General features: G+C 35.4%; 1 protein-coding gene across 1 annotated transcript in view; it reads left to right on the forward strand.

Annotated features, from left to right (window-relative positions):
- The first annotated feature begins 6436 nt into the window (after window positions 1–6436).
- LOC108759840 (uncharacterized) overlaps window positions 6437–22721 on the forward strand; it is a 54297-nt gene continuing 38012 nt past the window's right edge. Inside the window, exon 1 of the mRNA XM_018505487.1 lies at window positions 6437–6723. Coding sequence (XP_018360989.1) covers window positions 6686–6723 — 38 coding nt within the window. The 5' untranslated portion in view covers window positions 6437–6685. The remainder of the gene's footprint in view (window positions 6724–22721) is intronic.

Here is a 22721-nt window from a genome sequence, read left to right on the forward strand (position 1 = left end):
TTTTTTGTCATCGTATCTCTATAAGTAGTCATCTTTTGTTAGCCTATCTTTAGTCAACCGTTTTATATATATTTTATAACTTTGAAAATTACCCGATTGGGATCGAAACGTTAGTTCTACGTAGATATATTTTATCTTTGTTTTTACTTTTATGTTTATTTAATATCAACTGTATCATATTACGTACATTAAAATTTGTTGTTTTGGCTCGTAGCCCTTTTTAGCATAATTTCTTTTCTTGAAGATACTTATCATAGTGATCTATAAAGATATTCTAGAGCGATCTAAAGAAATAATACTTTATGTACTAGTATGTGGTAATCTTAGATGAGCAAAGTAAATTTGGAAAAATCTGAGGTAATCTCGGAAAATGTGACGTAATTTCAAAAACTTGTGTAATATGAGGTAGTATTTGATAATCTGGAGTAATTTGAGGTAGTACTAGGTACTCTTAAGTAATCCGACGTAATTTAAAGGTAATCCGTATCAAAAGTAATTTTTGTACACTATAGTGACCAACCATTCGGATATATGGCTCTTTAATAAATTAAACAAGATATATTCCATAAATTTCTCAAGAAATAATTTTCAATTATAACTCAGTGTGAAATATCCGCTTCAATAAATACCTACTTATATCTATAATCGCTTATAGATCGTTGATCGGAAAGCTAATGATTCGCATCAGTCGATAGTCTTTAATTGTGAAGTATGATCGCATTTCGGTACACGAAACGCTGTTACCTTCGTGCTCGATTGTCAGAACGAATGAATGATAATTGATAGCAAATGAATGATAATTGATAGCATGGTGATCTTAAATGGCGCGCCATATGTCGAACGTCGAACTTTGTTTTTATCAACCATTATGAAATGTTCAACGTAGTGTAAACAAAATATACGCCAAATATTATATAATCAATATATCATGAATTATTAAATAGAAGATGGGTATGTTATGTCTTCTGCATCACTTGAATTAATCATGTTATACTTGGCATTGTCAATCCGACAATAATGTATAAATCACAATGTATAAACCGATAAAAAAAATTCAGAGCTTCATATTCACTGTAATATTATATCCACTGTAATGCTAAATATACTATAATATTCTATGCTATGCTATGGTATAAGTATATATTGTACGCAACAGCCTGTAATATGTTGCAAGCAATAAGAAAATATTCTATGTAATTTATGTCGTTCAATTTGTTGTAAATTAAGGTAATTATTTAGATTAAGGGACACCCCGCCGATGATTTTGACCTTAATATATGTTGTCAAGGTCATGACCTTGAGAAAGTTTTAACCATCGTTATTATATACCCATTTGCATCACGTGTCGCAACGTGGTCATTTGTAACGTGATCGTTTGCAACTCGTGATCAATCGACACGTGGCCATTTGCAACTTTGTTGTCAGTCGCAACGTGGTCACTTTAGGTGAAAGTCGTGCACTCCCAAGAGAGGAAGGTGGGGTAGGAATCAAAATTTTCATTTTATATAGCAGAAATGTGACGTTATTTCTTAAACTTAAAGCAGGGAATTATCGTGTTATATAGTTGAACTTTTTTTGTTAATAACTTTTTAACGAAGGACGATCGCCACTTAAAACTTGTCGGAGGTCACTCAGGGCCATGACCTTGATAACATATGTCAAGGTTAAAGTCATCGGCAGGGTGTCCCTTAATCTAAATAATTACTTAAATTGATTTTAAAATTCATCATGAAACATTTACCTACATCAAATATTTGTTCCTTATAATTAAAATTAATTATAATAAATAGATATATTTATCAGTTATAAGTAAAATTAATATTAATGTAAGAAAATTTACTTACGTTTTGTTTGAAATATTATTTATATAAATTATAATATTGTATTTATTATTGTTATTTTTTATGTTAAATTTTTCACATCTGAGAAGGAACACGATTGTAATTTTAATAGATAAAATATTATATATAATTATAATTTTAAAATAATATAAAATTAAAATTATGTAAAATGCAACGGCCTGATTTTATTTTCTTAATTTATCACACAACTTTTTTCCCTTTAGCAAAAAGATAGAAGGAAGTAATAATAAAAATATTTATTTCCACATTAATATATTTCTTATTTAAAAAAAAATAAGCTTTTTATTCTTTAAGACAAATATTAAATTTAATAGTTCAAAATAAATTAATTAGTCAAATATTTTAGTTTATTAAAGAAAACTACAAAATATATAAAAATATATTAAATAATTTAGTGTGACAGTTAAAATCTATTTGTAATCAACTTGTCAAATACTTTTTAGTATAATACGTAAGAAGTAAGAAAAATTAATTAACAACGATGCTGTTTGAGTAATAAAAATTAAACAGATAAAAAGATTGAGAATTCCAGAATTGACTACGATATATAATACATATTACAAATTTCAATTTTAATTAATTTACAAAATTTAAACAGAAATTTTCATATTTTTCTATATTATTCGTGTAATTTTCATTGTAAATGTTACATGTCCTTTTATGCAATATTCTAAGCATATAACAGGTTTTGCTGAATGTTTGCTCTTACACACTTCAACGTTGTTTGCGATTAGACCTCGCTGCATTAAAGCACGACGAGTCGCCTGTAATCCAAGCCAAAGTAAACTACCATCACTCCGTCGTCTGTTAATCGTCTGTCCCCTTTCCATTTTTTTAACGATTATTGATTGTCGCGATTTGCATACCGAGGCGGTACAATCGCCGTCGAAATGTTATCTTCTAATTTCACTCCTCACGAGTAAAATTAGAAAATGAATCGAAAATGTATAATGTTGATTAATTATCATAATTAAGGCTCATAAAAAAGAGATTTCATTTTACTTTACATTTTCTGATAAATTGTTAGCTCAACGGAGAATTAATTTTTTCTTGAAAATGTATAAGCTCTCTCTATTGTATCGACAAACAACGAAAGAGATATAAACTTATAAAGAACTGTCCTTCACACATTTTGATGGACTTTGGATATGTAAAGCATAAAAAAATATTAGATTAATAATTTTTGTCTACTTATGTCAAAGTTTAAGAGTCGAAACAATCACTCAAAAGTAATGGATTTTTTTATTTTCAGCTATTATCTTCGAAACTATGAGGTATATAACAAATGTTTTATATACGAAAAGTCTTTGGTATTTTCTATTTTTAGCAACGATGTATTCATATTTTTTGAAAATATTAAATTTTTTAATTTATCCGCAATGCTAGGGATTGCTTCGACTCCTAAATTAAAATTTTGAGATAAAAAAATATAAGTCTTATATTTTTTGGTGCTCTACAACATATCTAAAGCACATTAAAAGTGAGAAACAGTTCTGACATTTCTTTTGTTAGTAGATTGGAAGTTAAATCTAATTCTTTCTCGCGAACTTATTCGCATGTAATTTCCAGTGTATCATCAGCGTGACTTTCTCCTCGAAGCTACTCCCTCACATTTATTCACCCCAGTATGCGTCAGCCCTACGCCTAGGTTTTTGCGACGAAACGTGACTGGCTGCCACTCCGCAAACGTTTCATCGAATCACACTCTCGCACGCGATTTTCCATCATACACCCCTAACGTTCAGCACATCCGCGTTTTCCCGAGACACCCTCTTTCACTCGCGTCTTGTTTACTCGGACCCTCCGTGCGATGGATCGAAGAAAGGTAAACGAAGCTATCTCCTCGTTCTCGAATGAATGATAAACGAGTATACCCTGACTTTCCACGCGGAATAATTACGTCGTTTCAAACACGCGTACGTTTGCTTCCACGATATTGATCAAGATACACTTGTATTCTGCTATTCCTTTTAATTAATGCATAAAAATGTCGCGTTTGCACATAGCTGGCGCATACTTACTAAAGTTCAAAAATTTCAAATTTTTGTTGTCGACTTGTTTCAAATTGCGATGTGCGGGCATTGCGCACGTGCGCCGTGCATGGCCTGCAGCGATTCATCGTGAATGAGCCCATATGCCGCGAAAGTCATCCTCGTGTAACGTTACAAAGGGATGTCGGACAATGACGAATGAATCGCTATGTGCTGCGCGAATAATGCCGTCCGTTCTGCCGCGCCGATCACGATAAGCGCGCCGTCCTTAGGGACTATTTTTTCTTTTTGTTCTTTGTCTGTATTCTTTCACCTGACGTATTTGCATCGAGTGATTATGCACCGTCAATATTTAATAAGCGATATTTTCATCGCCGTGCGCAAATCTCGTCATGTCTTAGAAATCTAAATGAAACGCATTTTAGTCTTAACGTTAAAATTTTACAGGATTATCAGAATTATCAATTCCTCATTCTAATATTCTATAACTTTTCCTTGATTTCTAGATATCAGTTTTGCTAATGCTTTTAATATAATTTTGAAATGTTTTATATTTTTATCCTGATTTGAAAACCATTAAATATTTTGTTGAATTATTCATTGGTTGAAAATTTTTGGCAACCACTGTATAATGCGAGCGAAATATCAGTAATACAAGTTAGCATAAATTTTTATTTATATGAACAAAAAATGTTTTAATAAATTTAATTACAACTCGTATCGTACAATAAAAAGAGAAATTCTATGGAACTTTGCAGTAGATTTTTTTTCAAGACGAAGCTAATATCTGCGATCCCTTTTCTTTTCCTTTTTTCCTTCTTTGGCACACTTTATCGGACAGTCGAAGGACTTATTACCGGAAGCGAAGGGGAACAGAAAACGACGGGAAGAGAAAATAGCTGATGCGCGCGATATCTACGTATTGATTTTGTCCCGAGCTTTGAATCCGAATGCGGCGGAACTGGTGAAACCGAACTCGTCCAGGTGAAACCGAGGACTCCGGACCACTTCAGTCAGACACTTGCCTTAAATTGAATTGTACTTTGGAGAGAGGAGCGACACGAACAGGCCAATGCAATTAGCTCGAGTATAGCCGAACAATTATACGAGTTAGTGTCATTATAACTACTCCCGGCAAACATCGTCAGAGAACGATCGATATTACGCGCGCGAGGTGCTCCAATGGACGTCACGTGATCTAATTTCGATTCAATTTCAACGGAACTAGATTATTGCGTACGCATAAGCTGATTTCATTTCTTGGGTAATCCGCAAAAATAGAATATATAACTATATTTCGAGAAGGTGTTCGCAAAAAAGAGTTTGCAAAATTTTTAAATCGCACGTCCTCCTGCAATGTAAGAAAAATCGATACGTGTCGCTTGAACGTGATATAACAAATTGACAAATATTTGCCGTTTTGCTGTTGTCTGGCTAAAATCGCGCGCCATTATATTAGCTTGGATTCTTGTGCAAAAGTGCATCCTGCGCGAGCATGAAGGACAGAAGCAAGAACAAGAAGAAAAAAAGAGACGAAAGACAAAGAATAAAATGAGTGCTCGGCAACAAGGGCGTTCAACGATGGTACCAGATGAAAATGGAACTGCGGAAGCTCGTAAAATGGGAAGCAAAAAATGGCAATTTTTAGTAAAGCTCTGTATCACTTGTGCCAGCATTTCTCATAAGAGCAAAATCGCTATCGCGAGCGAGATACTCGCCAGGACAATAAGGGAGACTCTAGAAAAAACCTACGCTAAAACGCAACAACACGTTTTAAGAACTTGCGTCTTAAGTGCCGTGCCTTTGTAATAAACGAACTACTGGAGATACATTACTTTCTCTTGTATATAAAGAAATTATTGTAGCTTGAAAAGTAGCTTAAAATTCCATACTGAAACGAATTATTTTTGTACACGAGAAACAAACAAATTTTTTAATTTTTGAGTTTTTTTAAATATTTAAATATTTTTATCATGTAACGGAAAAAATAAAAATATGTAATTAAGAAAGAGAAAGAGAGAAAGAGAGAGTTGCAGAATAAAATGTGTGGTAAATCAAGATCGTTACAATTTGTTGATAATAATATAAAATATTCTAAACAAACTTTTTAAAAAAAATTTAAGTTTTTAAGTTAGCAAACAAATATCAAAAGTACATCGCAGAATTAATTTAAAAGAAGCGGCTTCTTTATTAATAATGAGAAATTTTATAAAAATTGCACATCTAATTAAATTTAGTATCGGTTTCTCCGCATATCGCGCGGCGATTTCTAGTCAAGACCACACTCTACGTCCCATGGGTCAATTCGATGGGTTTCTCGGCCAACACCATCATGCGCACTGTGCCTTAATGTCTGTGCCATCGCCTGATGGAGAATGTAGTGCGCAGCCGGCACAGACGGTTCTGTCAAAACCCCCCCACCAATCCTTCGAGTACGGGTACAACCGCCACCGCCACCGCCACCGCCACCTCCACCGGTACTCCACCTCCAGCTCTATCTCTCTTTCTCTTTCTCTCGTCCAACACCGCCGTCCACCATGGAAACCGACTAGTGCGCATTTTGACTTCAGTCAGGCAGACGATCTCAACCTGCCCAGGTCGACGTAGGCAGGTGTTTGTAGAGAACGATCCAATCTACCGGCCGTTGTTGCCAGCCGCGTTCGCATCGCGTCGGATTCTCTCGTCCATCGTGGATTTCCTGAGGTCACTTCGAGGTCACAGTGTCGAAACGAGAGGACAGGGTGACGGAACGGAGCTCGGAGCACCGCGAGCGGGAGTGCCGTCGAAAGGGTCGCGTTGGCGGGGCCCGGCCGGGATTTATGGAACCACCCCATGGATAGTAACATGTCAACCGCCGCCTTCATGCATCGGTATGTGAGAAAAAGAATATTAAATCAATACGCTGGTCGTGTACACATGCATCCAACGCAGATACATGCATATATGAGAAGCGTCCACGCTCCTCCCTGTTCGTGTCGTCGTCCGGTTGGGGTTTCTCGTGGTTCCCTCACGCGGCTTTCAAAAAGCTGCCTCCGTGGCCGATCGATGAGCTCGTTGCTATGTCGTGGCGCTGATAGAAACGCGTAAAGAGACCTCCATATAATCGCCAAAATACACATACCCATGAAACACAAATAAAAGTCAACGGAAAATCAAAATGATTTTATTTTGATTCTTAACGTCATTAAATAGTCAAATTCATCATTTTGACTCTCATGACATCAAAATAAAGTCATCTTGATTTTTTTTATTTGATATTTTCCTTGGATGAGAGCATAGGCATTGAAAAATTACGTACGAACAAGTTCCAAAAAATGAATTAATATTATTCGAAGTGTACAAATATTAGCTGTGCGATTGACATATTTGTTCGATTAAATACCAACGTTTCTGAATAGATCTTGTGCATGCAATACGCCGAAGAATTGCACATTTAACGTGAAGTTTGATTGAAGCTTTTACCGTCTTCAAAAATTGACTGATGACAAAAACACTGTTTCGTTCGTAACGATCGAGTGGATTGTGAAAAGATTTGCGTGCTTATGAAAGAGTCCATAGTAATCAGTCTCAGACTTGTTACTTCAGAATTGTACGAGAAACAATCGGTATCCAAACAATCGGTATTCTGTCGGTTTCATTTTCGCTCTATCACGCTGTTTCGACAAATAGTCACTCTGCCCACGATTAATATTGCAAAATAAAGAAAGAACAAAAGTACTCTCTCTATCTTCCCATACCGCACACTTTATTTAACAAATATCCTAGGAGCATCTTTAAGATATTCAGAAGATATACAGACGTCTTTTGAATGTCTTTTAGGACAGCGTTCCTTAAAGGTCTGTACTGTACAAGTCTCTTCCTCTTTTTTATGTAAAATTATGACTTCTTTTATGTAAAATCTAAATTTTATGTCATGTCCAAATGCTCTGTATTTAATTAACATTCAGTTTTACATCGTGTTCTTCATTTAATAAAATATCTTATATCTACATATATAAGTTTATATCTGCGAGTTTTCGTTATAGTGGAATAAATTACGCGTGCGAATCTCTATATAAGGAGTTGTATACGTGTCGGAGGTAATGTTTTCGATCGAGGCACGACACAGTTCTCTATCCGATCGCCGAAGCGTGGAAGACTCGAGAATCCAGTCGCGGTAATCGTATGCACTTGCAAGGCAGCACGGCAGAGGCTACTAAGACGGCATTCCATTAACCTGCATTTTCGCAGAGGCAGGCGCGTCACCTGTTCGGTTTCCCCGTGTACACGACATGATGTCGAATCGGACCAGCCCGGTTTCCTTGAACCTGCGGATACCGCAGCCATTGACCGCTCGCGGCCAGCTCTCGCCTCGTCTCCGTGACGAAAGGCCCTAAGTGCGCGCCGTTCTCTCTCTCCCTCCCTCCCTCCCTCCCCCTCTCTCCCCCTTCCTCTCCCTTCCTCCGCATCCGTTCCCCACCTTGGCGATCTCTTTCTCATCTCGCCGGACACCACGCGGATGGATACGCTTCTTTGGCGATCCTGTGCTAAAACGCTAATTACTCTTCTGCTAATTGCACTTCTTTGGGCGACATCCTTCGAACACGATATCTTTTTTATAATTTGTAATAGAAACTGGACGTACTGACAGATGTCGCAGCCTTTTTGCGAAATTAGCCTTTTTGCAAAAAGACTAAAGTAGATTAGCCGCCCTTTTGCAGAAAGGCTAATATTATTGGTACCTCCACGATCAATTGTTCATTCCGATTATTAATTGTCAAAATTATCGATCTTCCAAAGTCCTTCCAAGATTTACTTCAATCTCAGACGGTCGCGATACCAAGAATGTCTACATATCTTGCGCAGGAAAAAACGCAAGTTTGCACACGCGCACGATGCGAGTTACGCGAGGTGCAAAGCGAGCGTCGGACGAGAAGAGCGACGAGGTGTATATCTCTCCGGAGCCACGGGATATATTTTATCAGCGCTGGCGGTGCATAAATCCCTTTTTCCTTCGCGCGACTACCAAAGCCAGCTTACTCACTCCGCATTAATTCCGGCCGCGTTACCCTCCTATCTTTCCGGCCCTCCGCCTCGCGCGCATCGAAGTGCATCCCCATGTTCGAATCTCTAGGTGCGGCGGCTGGTCGCGAACTCGTACAAAAGCGAGACGTCGAGTGGCAATCGATATATCTTTCTATCTCTCTTTCTCTCACTCTCGGCTAGGCACGTATATCCTGCGGCTATCGGATGACACGGTGTCGATGGACGAGGAAAGGAACCTTACGGATACGATGACGTTGCCTCGCGAAATGAACGGCTGTGATTGCGATCTCGGTTCGCGAATAATCCTCGGTAGATGTACGATCAGGATAAAAAAAAAGGAAAAGGGGAAAAAACGCTCGGACACGTCCCAGCGAAATTGCGAAAGCGATTTGCGAGCATGTAAATTACAGCACCGCTTCGCAGAATCACCGCTCGTATAGCAGACAGACGTATCCAGTGGGCATTCATGGACCTCCATGAAGTATCCGAACGTCTTGAGAATTATTCCTTGAGAATTATTTATGTTAAATATATAAGAGAGACGCTTCTGATAAAATATTTTATGCGAAAACTACTGGAGATAAATCAAATTAACGCGACGATATTGACTGTTAAGAAATAGCGTTAAAACAAACAATAAATAAACCCAAGCAGAATATACAAAGAAAAAACTTACTGTATGTAAGTAATAATTACTTGTTTCAAATATTTTAAAAAAGTTCATATGTCTGCAATCTATCATAAGTTCATCACAAGCATTAAATTTATTCAGCATATATTCTGACTCCTAGTGAGTCTAATACTTCAATCAAGATTAAATTAAAATAAATTCGACTTGCTTATTATATTATAAAATCAATCTTTTGATCAAAATTTTATATTCTTCTAAAAAAATATAAATTCTTATTTTAAGTAAAGGAAATGATGGTATTATACGCACTTCGTTAATAATCAAAATTTAAATTTAAAACTTCACAATTACATTCGTCAAAGTATTGTTCAATCTAAACTCTCTATTCTAAACTCAAAGTTACGAAACATTTATTATATAGGACATTATTTATAAAAATGTAGCGACACTGCATTAATAACACGAAGAGAAACAGGAGTGATAATTTGGCCTCCTACAAAAATAGATTTAAAAAATTGATTTTGTTTAAAAAAACACAGTGTTTGGTAACAAAATTAATAAAAAGGTAAAACGTTTTAGAATGTATGCAAATGTATATACATACATATAATTTCTGCATATAAGCTGTTCAGTACTAAAAATAGTACACGTAATATAAACTATAATAGATTAACAGTAGAGTTATAATCGATTATCAAATGATTATTTTGATATAAAAATTTCAAAAAAGAGGCTGTAAGTAATCAATACGCATAGAGGACCACATCAGCAAAATGCCATGTTATTGTTCAAATTTGCATAACTCAAAATATATAGTCAAATAAAATGTTGAATAGCACATAATACACTCAAATATACATATATTCGTGTGATAATACGCTAAAGTTTAAAAAAAATGAGGAAGTAGGTGTAATTAAATGCTAAAATGTATCTTAGGAACGTTTCGAAATACTTGAAAGTAAAAATGCATTATAATAAGTGCTGGCTATTGAGTATTGGCATATTAGCGTCATGGTGTAACGGCGAGCTACTGGTAAATAATTCCATAAGCAATTATTATTCGCTATATAATAGCGGAGATTAAGGGAGGCACAATATCTACATGGCCATGATACCATCTTCTCTTCTACATAATAATAAATTTTTCTAAAAAATTTGTAATAAGTATATATTTTAAGATTATTATTAAGAAAAAATATTCTTTGTTAAAGATTACTATTAAAAGGAAGAAAATAAATTGAGTAATCATTTTTCTTAGCAATAGAATGATATTTTTCTGTATACAAGTCATAAAATCAATATAACGTCAAAATATCTCCAAAATGACTCCATAATGTCCATTTCTACCAATATAGATTAACTTAATCTCGGTTTAATTTACTCTTTATCCTTTTTTAATTCTTAGAACTAGAAAAAGATAAAAAGTAAATTAAACTATAATTTAAATTAACTTACATCGGCATAAGTTGCATTTGAAAAATTTACCTGAATACTCTAGTGAATCATCCTACCTTTATCGTCCATTGGACGTAAACAAAAATAAAATGACACACTTAGGCACTCGGATAAAGTTTCCAAACGCAGCCTAAAAGCCACTTTTTAATCAGTAACGATTCTTTTTAATGTTATCGTAACTTGTTTTGTTTGAGAAGTCTCGACTGGAAAAAGCTATTCATAAGCAAAAACACGGTTCCCAGAAAACATATGTTTACAGATTTTATTCTACCTCGTAGGATGTAACTATTTACAGCTTCCATTAATGTTAACTATAGAATAAACTCAGAACTTTATTTTCCTGAGTCTCAACACGAACTTTTGGCTTAGGTGTCCTTTTTCCATAGCCGGCACTTTCTCAATTATACAAGGCTTGCTCTGCGACGCAGAGAAGGCTGCCGTAATTCGAGGTACATGTTGGCGAACTGGAGCAGCGAACGCGCGGAAAAGCATACGGAAAAAGAGGATTTTCTCCTCGGCAACCGGTCGTACTCTCTAGCACTAGTCTAGAGAGACAAACAGTGTGACACTTTGCGATACGAGAAAGAATAAGGTCACACAAAGTCAGCGTGCTCGCATTCGATCACGGCGCTGCGCCATTCGCGTTAAAAGTTCATTCACGATGCAGCTGGAAGTTCCGCATGTTTCTCTGCTCGCGACTCATTGCGACCGATAATTTAACTACCTCTGTATTCGTGACAAAACGAGAAGTTCGATAATAGAGAATGCAAAGTGAAATTCGCATTGGCGGATTCAGAAATATGTCAAGGAGGTGGTCGTTAGCCGCCACAAGTAAAATTTTTTTAAAGGTCAAATATGAAAAGATAGCACATTAAATTATTATATTGAAAAAGTATTATTCAATATTCATAAAGCGTTTTATTTAAAATTATATTAATATAAAAAAAGAATATAATGAAATCTATGTTTTTTATCTAGGAGTTTCTTACACATTAAAAAATATTTTTAGAATATTAAAATTGTGATTAAGAGTGCATTTCAGAAATATTAAAAATATATAACATTTTGCTATAAATATTTTTTAACAAAGGAGACTCCAGGGGGGGGGGGGCATGGCCCCCATGACTCTACATGGATCCGCCAATGGAAACTCGCGTGCACAAGGTTTCCTATGGGATTACATGATCGCCGGCGCGAGAAAACAGGGAGCTCTCTCGCTGTTCTCCCCTCTCGTTCACCATAACCGAAACTCGTTTCACTCGGTCGACGAACGACGATATCGATTACCGACGACTCGGGCGTTCACCGCTCACCCGGAAGAACCAACGGACGGAAGTTCGTCCGCGAACTTCGCCCCTGAATCCGATAATTATCGCCGGCACGCGGCCCCGTTGCCTTCTTTCCCGTAATAGCTTCCGGTAACCGTAAAGAGAACTTGCATGATCGATATTCCCAAACACGGTCTGAGAAATTGTATGTAACATTGACGGGATATCGTTGAGAAAAAAATTTGGAGGTAAAATAGAATTCCGTTTATTTGAACATGAAGACAAGGCAGTTACAATAACCGAATTTTCGGATAATAGAGACTATAGCTCTCCTCTCTACCAATACGTATTCAATAATGGATGCTTTCCATTTGGCGACACAAATTGATACAAGTTCTGTCTTTGTTATTCATGGAATGCAAAGAAAGATAGAACGTTTGTGTCGACTTGTGTCACTAAATGGAAAGCATCCAATAGTATAAGCTGACGTTCAGATAACTGAAATCGAACATGTCGTGTTCTTATTATCCGAACGATTCAGATAATAAGAGCTCAACTATGAGTTTGTATATTTTAGAGATTCTCAAGTAAGAGTCTGGACATTTGAAATAAATATAACAGCAATATTTGACTCTTTGTTATAAAGTAAATACAATTTTGGCCAAAAATAGGTACCTTATTCCATTATTTAAAGTTTCAGCTCAAAAACTGATTTATGGCATTTACTGTAAAATATTCTTTGTTTCAAGAACTCTTTAGACTTATGTATAATGCTAGTATACCGATAGATAACAATGCAGACGACAGAATTCCAGACAATTAAAAAAGTATAGTCAATTTTAATAAATATTTAGTTCAATACTGCCAACTAAACATTTACTTACAGTAAATAAATATTTGTTTAGTAAAAAAATGATTGTTAAATCAAATTAACATTTCTTGTATCAAATAAATATATCTTTATATTTAATAAATATTTAGTTGGCAGTATTCAACTAAATATTTATTAAAATTTACTATATTTTTTTTAGTGTATTTTTGATCGAAGTACTGTCCATATAAGTTTTACGTGATCCATCCCATATCCTCTACAATGCCGTCATGTTTGTCTCGTGAAAAAATCACTGAATGTTCAGATTTGCCTTCCTAAAGGGAAAATCAAAATAATATCATATCGATTGAATAATGATTAAAAACGACGTCAATTCAATAATCAATCAATATGACATTAGTTTGACTTTCTTGTTCTCCTTGGATTGAAAGTATATTTAAATCATATTTGAAAAGACAATAAGCATAAACTTGTTCGTACACTTAAATGGAGTACAGATAAATAAAATTCTACTGTACTTATAAAAGTTCAATCCGAAAATCTACATATTTTTTCTTATTCAGAAATTCACACTGAAAAAATAATTCCTTGAAAAATGTTTGCGACGCACAAAGTTCGTACTCTTCCTGTAACGCTTTGCTTAACTACCACGCTGGTGCGATCGTCATCGAGCAAGGCCTGGAAGGATTAATGTCGGGACGATAACCTGCGGTAGGATCACGCTGGGCGTGTTTCACTATTTGCGCCGGCATGCCGGCCGTCGCATCCTTGTTGCTCTTAGAACAATACTCGTTGCATTCGCCGCGTTGCAGAACGCGGAAGATCGATGGTACGGAAGGGATCCGTAAACACCGGAGCAGCATGCTGCTCCGATCCCCGGTATGCACGGGACGCATTTCAAAGTCTCTCCGTCTACGATCGTTTCGTAGAAACAGCCGGCCCGCAGCTAAAGAGTTTCCTGCCGCGCTGCAGCGCGACTCGTTTGACCACGTAAAACTTCCCCGTATATGCGCAATACGACCGCCGTTTATCCAATCGCCAAATGAGGCTACTTACGTTTACCGACTTTTTAGCGAAGACTTGGAAGATCGATAGCGGAATTAGTATTATATATATACCTGTATGTATGTACATATACAGGGTGTCCCGACCTTTTTTGCCAATCACTTTTGTGTAGATTGTAAAATATTGCAAAATAGTCTTGAATAATTTTTTACTCAAATACTATCAACTTTCCAGAAAAAATGCAAGAAACAAAAATTATTTATGTTCTTCTGATAAAGTTCTGAGAATTTTTTCAGAATTTTTTATCAACTTTTTAGTACTGCATTTTCTTATTTTTACCACACATGTGAGAAAATACGATATTAAAAAATTCTAAAAAAATTCTGAAAAATTCTCAGAACTTTATGAGAAGAAAATAAATAATTTTTGTCTCTTGCAGTTTTTCTGAAAAGTTGATAGTATTTGAGTAAAAAATGATTCAAGACCAATGTTTTGCAATTGTTAGTAATTAATATCTTGTTAACTATTGCGAAAATTGCAAAATGGTAGAGGACTTTTCGACTCAGTTTAGTCCAGTTAGGTTGCTATCAACTTTGCACCACGATTCGTGAACGCTTTTTAATATCTATAAAAGATATGATTTTGTACGGTGTATATTGGTCACAGATTTCTACATATTAACAAGAATTAATGTATATAAAAACGGCAAATACGATGCGAATGACGCGCAGTTATTGGAACGCAATAATATTTTAATAAGCAAATTAGTTCAACAATAAAAATATAATAATATGACTTTTTGCTAGAGTGAATCGAAACGTTATATTATTATATTTTTATTGCTGAACTAATTTGTCTATTAAAATATTATTGTGCCCCAATAATTGCGCGTGACTCGTATTTGCCGTCTCTATATATTAATTCTTCAGTCATAAAAATATAATAATATGATGTTCAGTAATAAAAGTATATTAATGTAACATTCAGTTCATTCTAGCCGAAATATGTCACATTATTATATTTTTATTATGTTTTTATTATATTTTTATTACCTACTAATTTGTTTTTTGAAATATTATTTTCTTAAATATAACTCGCTTTGTGATAAATATTAAAAACCTCGAAACATCTGTTACAATTTTCTACGTACTGTTCCATAATTTTTTATTATCTAGCAAAGTTAAAATCGTGTACTTCAGATTCAGCAAATTGAAACATTTGCAGCGCGCCCCATGTTTTGTTGCGCTCGCAACTCAACTAATCTCTTGACCGAGTAAAGTAGGTCTAGCCGCGCATACGGTGCACACATCATGTATCTACCTATAGATTCGAGCAAGGTATTCAACTGGCTAGAGCTGGAGAGCCGAGCCTACTTCTGGCGTTATCGGTCGCGGAGGTTTCTCGCGTGAACCCGGAAGATCGATCGATCGATTGATCGGGAGGAAGTCGCTCGCTCGAGAGAAGCAAAGTGTACTCGTTCAAGCTCCTATTTTGCAACGATCCTGATTCAGTATTCGCAATTTCTTCTTCCCGATTGACTTTAGCTCGATTTTCGAGGAATTATTAATGTTGACCCTGAGGCTAAAACATTTCCTATCCGCTGAGTCTCTCAACCGTCCGCTCGAGGAAGTGGTTCCTTTCTAAAACGATTCCGCTCTCTTTACGCTGATTTCAATATACAAATTTTTCTTGTTTTCATTCTACTCTGACGCGTTGCTGTAATTAGACAGCCAAGTGATACGTACTTAACGTAAAAACACGAATAATTTTGCGATAAAACTTTACAACCGCGGAATATTACCCAGTAATTCCTAGATTGACGGTCGTATTATTAATCGGGTCGAAACGCTTCTTATACTTCTTGACGCAGCCAGTGCAATGTTTTGGAACAATCGTTTTTTGCTGGAATGTTTAACGTATCGTTACACAGCGATACAAGTGTGTAATAATATATTGAATACTGCATTTCTTGTATACTGCTTGTACTGCATCTCTTTAAATGTATAATGTGCGTTTCACTTTTACTTTTAAACAATACTTTGATACATGCAAATGGAGAAGAAAGTTGAAGTTCTAAAGAATTCTTTATCGAGGTTTTGTTACCAAAGTTATTTGACGTTTCAATTTTCTATCAACAGAGAAAAAATCGTGGTTTTTCCATAAGATATATTACTACTACTGCTACTACTACTACTATGTAAGCAAAATTATGGATGCGATTGTCTGTCTCTCTTGTAATTTCCTTTCAAGTGAAAACCGTTTAGCACGGTACTTGCAAAATTTGAAATGTAAATCAACGCAACGCATTTTGTGTACAATTACGCGTCTATAGGTGCAAAGTCGCGTTTACCACGCTCTTCTCACGCTTAAAATTATTCAAGAAAATTATTATGCAGGAGACGTGATATTTTGCCGTTTTGTGCACTTATTGTGTCTCATTATTTATTCCTCATTCTGCTATTTTTTATTATCGTTTTCGTAAATACACTGTTTTTCCATCTAAATTGAAAATCGTCTGTAAAGTTCGAGTACCGGTCGCTCGTTGACGTTGGATTAGCATTCATCGATTCGACGAGACTACTCGGGTGTATCGTTCGAGCCAAACGATGACAAAGGGAGAAGTGAGATTATGCACCGAGCGCGGCCATTACGGCCGACAGCCCGTATACGATCGCGGTAATAACAGTACATTAGCGGCGAACTTATGCATTAGGCAGAACGATAATGAGAAAGGCGCATGCAGAAGCAAGGAGTACCTTTTTGTAATTGGCACTGCGAGATCCCGATATCCTAAATCGCACCCTCGCGATATCGAAAACGACCGAATTAATCGAATGCGGCTGATAATCTCAACACTTCTTGACTCTCTCATTATCTTCGAGTTGCATGTCTAAATTAAGATTGTATAAAATTAGTATTTCTTATGTGTTTTCTTCAGAGGTTTCTTATATGTTCCTTTCATTAGATTATTCGAATACAAATCAATTCGTATTTGATTAATCTAAATTCTAATTTAACGCGACGTTTTCGTATTTAATTAAATGATCTATTTGCGGGTATTAAATGGTTGTAATTTAAAAAATTCTGAATTTAAAATAAATGTACAACTTCATTTTTTAATTTAAAATATAAACAATTATCTATACTTACTTGTATTATTTATCAAACATAATAACGTTATACATATAGTTCTTATAAAACTACAAAAAAAAAACGATTATGAGAAGAAAGAAAGAAAAGAAGACAAAGATGAGAGAAGTTTAACTTTCTTAATTCCGTACAATTTTTTAAAATTTAGAGCGGGCAGCAATAAACGGAGAAAAAGGGTCCTATTTGTATTCCTTAGCGAAAAAAAGAACGCGTGTATGATAATCCAAACAAAAAACTGCGTTTATTAGCAGAATATTTTCCAACTATTAACAATTTTCTTTACGCTGATTAGATTATACTTTTAGATCTAGGAATAATCCTATCTCGCAATCAACGGAAGAAACTTCCAGCAGCTGCAAAATAAATCGTGATTTATTGTGAGTAATAAGCCGCAAAAGAGAGAAATATCAATATTATTTAATTTTATTATATATATTAAACTAAATAATATTGACTAGTAAAAGTCAAGGTTTACCATAATCGCCATTAATAAATTATGCTACTTTAACAGCGCTATTAGAATTAATGTTCGCGCTATATTATATTGATATAATTACGTGTCGTTGGATGCCGCACCCTAATTACACGCTTAATTCAATAATTGCTCGAAAGACGTTACACTGGGGGATCCCAAGGGAAAATTTCCGTTTACTCTCTTTGAGGTCTAGAGAAATAGTCCTATCTTATAATTAGCGAGGAAAATGTCCAGCAAACTAAATTGCGATTTATTGCGAGTAACAAGTCACAAAAGACATAAATATCAACATTATTAATTTTAATATATATATTATCCCTTACCGTACTAATATGGGTAACTAGTGACCGAGCAATTCCTGTTCGTGCAAGTTTTTTTGAGTCTTTCGGTAGTTATAAATTATACTACATTTTATTATTTTCCAAAATAAAGAGTCAATATTTATTCTAAAAAGTTGAAAGTATGTTGGTGAATTTTTAGAGATTTTTTTTATTATTTTGAAGAGGTGAAAAAACGAAGAGATTTGACCCTTGATGGTATGGATGAGGCACCAAATTGTAGATGGTACGATAAGGGTTATATATCATATTTATATTAATTCTTATTCCAGAAAGACTAAAAGTAATATCGACTAGTAAAAACCAACGTTTACCATAATCATTATTAATAAATTATGCTACTTAAACAGCGTTATTAGACTTTCGCGATATATTATATTGATATAATTATACGTGTCGCTGAATGCCGCGCCCTAATTGCACGCTTAATTTAATAATTGCTCGAAAAATGTAACACTGGGGGGTCCCAGGGGAAGATTTCCGTTTACTGTCCAACCGCGCTGCCGTGCGCATCATGAGAAATGTAGCGCATAATCGTTAACATGCCGTGGCGACTGCGCCATGCTATTCGATGTATCATTGTGCTGTCTTGTGGACAACCTCGGAATATATCTACATATCGGTGTAACACCAAAGACGTTCTCTAAGCGCCCGAGTATCTCTAAATTATAGCAATTTTAAATGATGAGCAACGGAAAATTGTCACGAGCGTGTAATTTCCTTCAAACGGTTGCGGTTTATTGATTATTACGAATATTCGTATTGCCGTGGTTATTCACGCAATGTATGCGCAACAGTCACCGCTAATTTGCTTACAGTGTATCGCACTTACGGGACTTATCCGGGTAATAAGAAAGTATCCGTGTAGCTACAGCTACTTGCGGAACCACTTTGTACCAACATCGCCAGTAAGAGCATCGATCATCGAGCCGTCGATTGACGAAGTGAGTCATGTCGACGATCGCTCCGTCTTTTGCTTCTTATCTTGGAGGAAGGCGGATCCGCGTCGGAAAAAGGACTTGATAATCGGTGACTCGTGATTTTCGTCATCTCTCTCGTCGCGAGAGGGTACCCATCGAGGAAAGCGGGGAAAAAACATCGGTAGCTGTGTGGAATTACGCGGAGCCAGCACGCTACGCGAGATTAGCACCGTGTAATTTAATGCAACAGCGTCGCGGTCGGCCTCGACGCGTATATTTATAGGATGATTCTGAAATTTTGTCGTTAAAATCTTGCACAGGCGAGTGTTCTTTTAGCTTCCTATTTCGATTTAGCGAAAATGTTGAAATATCACGATTTATTATGAGTAGACGTCAAATTTCTTAAGCACACGAAATACACATAAAATATACAAATTTATGCAAAATATGCACAAATAAATTGCATTTTTAAAATGCTTTTTTAATAAGATAAATTTATATTTTGGTCTAACTTTCTTCTAATTTGTTTTCTAAAAAAGTATACAAGTGTCTAAGGATTCGATGTCACGTTATTATGAGAGATTGAGAAAAGACAGATTTTTAATGAACAAAGTTTCAGGGTATAAAAATAAGTGAAAAAATATTCTAATTTTAAATTAATTCTAGTGAAACTTTAAATTTTATTGCAACTTTGAAGAAATTTAATTTAATTTAGTTGTTGGGGAAAATTAAATTTTTAATAAAATGATAACAGTGGAGAAGAAAATTTTTTTGTCAGGGCAAAATGAAGCGTACACTTTTACAAGTTTGGCGACTTTTAATTTAACATCACTCTGTACGTACATATCTACGTGCCGCTAAACAAACGGACAAGCGAGCAAAGGCCTGCACTTCATAAGTCATTATTAACTCCACGTATAATTATGCGGCGAATCGGAGGGGCAGGTTTCCATCGCATAGAGCGAACGGGGAAAAGCAAGGATTCGCGATCCACCATCCGGAATGTGGTGGTATTTATAAAATGGCTTAGTATACGCGCGTGCGCACACACACACATACATATTACCGTCCTTTGAAGAACTCGCCGCGCGATTATCTCGGCCACTCTAGACGATCAACCCTTGCTCACTGCACAAGGTCATTATGCCGAGGCGTAATATCGACATTAGTATCAAAAAGATACGTATATATTATTCTTGCAAGGGGAATAGACATGGTCCCCTCCGATCCCTTAGATTTTACATATATAATAGTTCATCGAAAAAAACACGTTTAAAAATTTTAATTACTAACAAGAAAATTTTTTAAGCAAATTCTTGAGAAGCGCAATTTATAATTTTAGCATGAATTATTGAGAGGGAACTAAACTATTATCAGGGTTGCTACAGAAAATGAATTAAAAAATTCCCTGACTTTTCCAGGTTTTCCAGATGAAAATGGAAAATTTTCCATGACTAATATAAAATATGTAAATTTTAACATTTTAGACTCAAGGATTGTAAGAAGAAAAGAATGCAGTTACGACGAAAAAGAGGGATCAAATAAAAATACTGAATAAAATATAAATTTTAATTATTTTGTTAAAATCGTTTAAAGTGCGCAAGTTTTGAACTATAAACGTCAGATATAATATTTAAAAAATTATAACAATTATTTGGAATAGAAGCAGTTTAAGGAAATTGTGAGCAAATTTTGAAATTCCAGACTTTTTTATATTTTCCCCTGACTTTTCCCGGTTTCCATGATTACCAATTTCCCTAACTTTTCTTGGTTTTCCCGGTTTTCCAAGTCTGTAGCAACCTTGATTATGTATATAAAATTCAGCCAAATTGGAGGGGGCCATAAAAATAAATTCAACAAGACTTTTTCTCGAATGTAGAATTAAAAGGCAATAATTAATTTCAAAGAACCAAAATGACATAACTCATATAAAAAGGAATGAAATACCAGTTAGTATATTTCGATAAAAATATTTCAGATGTAACATAAAGAAAATTAAATTGTTTGACATTTTTGACGAAAAGATTTATAATTGAATAAATCCAATAAAAACCCACCCAGCTTCCCGGAGAGTTAATTATCACATACTTCTACATGTGCATAGGTGGACAAAAACAAGAATAGCTTGGAATCACTTTTCTTTCTTTCTGTGTACCATACATGCAAAATAATCGAAGCGAGCAGTCTAGTTATAGAAGTCTATGATTAATATTGATTTAAAGAAATATCAATCTCTCATATTATAGTCCCACATATTACATATATTAAAACGTCATGAAAATTAAATTTGAAAACTTAATTACATATAAATCTAAGAGAATCGAGCAGTAGATATTATCAAAGTTCCGTTTATAAATGTCACATGTCAGACATGTTAGATGTCAAAGATAATGAAATACGCGATCGGTAAAATATACACTTAAGGAATATTGTGCTAATGACGCTTGGTAAAGATCTGTGCAAAATGTTAAAAAGTGAAAGGCATGAATCTAAGTTGATGAACAAAAAAAACCGGTCACGCTAAAAACAGTATAGTCGTTTTAAGCGACTTGAAATCACAATTACGAGCGGATGGCTACAGATGCGATTTTCCATTTTATTTTACGCGTTCCGCGACGGTAATGCCTGCCATAATTCCACGTACGGCGCGATTTCATGACAACAGCCGTTTCGTTACTGAGAGTAATGAAAGTGGCAGTGAAAGTTGAAGCTCGCGAATTGCGAGAGACGACCGAATGCAAAATTTCTCTCGTGTTCGCGCGATTAGAGTATCTTAAGTGCAACGCACCTCTAAACGCGTCTCGTAAGGATCGTTACTCTCTGTCTAACGAGAACTATCTGTTTTCACTAAGGATTTTTGATTCCGAGACAGGGAACCGTTTGAATGCCGCGAGACAGGCTTAAGTCGCTTATTATTTTAAATGCACGTTTCGAGAGGCGACTTCCTGGCTTCCACTCATAAATATCTTCAATTTTAGAAATTATTTACTATCGCCTCTCTTTCTCTTTCTTTGGAAGAATAGACGTGATACACTTTCGTACGGCGAGAGTCGCTCGCAATTGCGCGATTGCGTAAAAACTTCGGCGAATTTCTCGATATGCAACAATAATCGCACACGCAACTGGATATTTTCTGGATGATTTACGGTCCGAGAAAGCGCAACTGCTCGCCCAATAATCGCGTGTATCGAGTTCAATTGAATTTTACAGCGCTCTGTCTCTTTAACAGCTCGGTCATTCGAAACAAAGAGCTCTCAGCCTACATTGATTTCTGCAACGCCATAAATTCCGCGGATAATAGAAGAAGGTATAAAAGGATTACGCAGCGCGTTAAAACCGACATATCTCTCTCTCTCGTCCATGGTAGAACTAGATATTGCATTGCGCATGGTATGGAGGCAAGATCAATCCAAAAATCGTTCTAAATGCTAATCGGTCCTTAATATTTTTTTAAATACTTTTTTAAGGTGTTTATTACGATTTGCCAAATATAAGAGTAAAAAATCTGAAAACAATAGGGTAAACTAACTGTACCAGTTAATGGACAGTTAGTGGACATAACTCAATTATTGGACGAAATTACAAAAATTTTAAATATTAAACTTTCAGTGATATATAGGGTAAACTCGGGTATGATGGCCATAGTTTTTTTAAATGCAAAAAACATACATTTATTCTTGTTACTGTTTAACAATATTTGGGATATTACTTTCACTGAAGCTTAAAGTAACAAATACTATCGAAATTAAAGAGAAAATACTTAACAGAA

Source organism: Trachymyrmex cornetzi, unplaced genomic scaffold, assembly GCF_001594075.2.
Source record: "Trachymyrmex cornetzi isolate Tcor2-1 unplaced genomic scaffold, Tcor1.1 scaffold209, whole genome shotgun sequence".
NCBI lineage: Eukaryota > Metazoa > Arthropoda > Insecta > Hymenoptera > Formicidae > Trachymyrmex > Trachymyrmex cornetzi.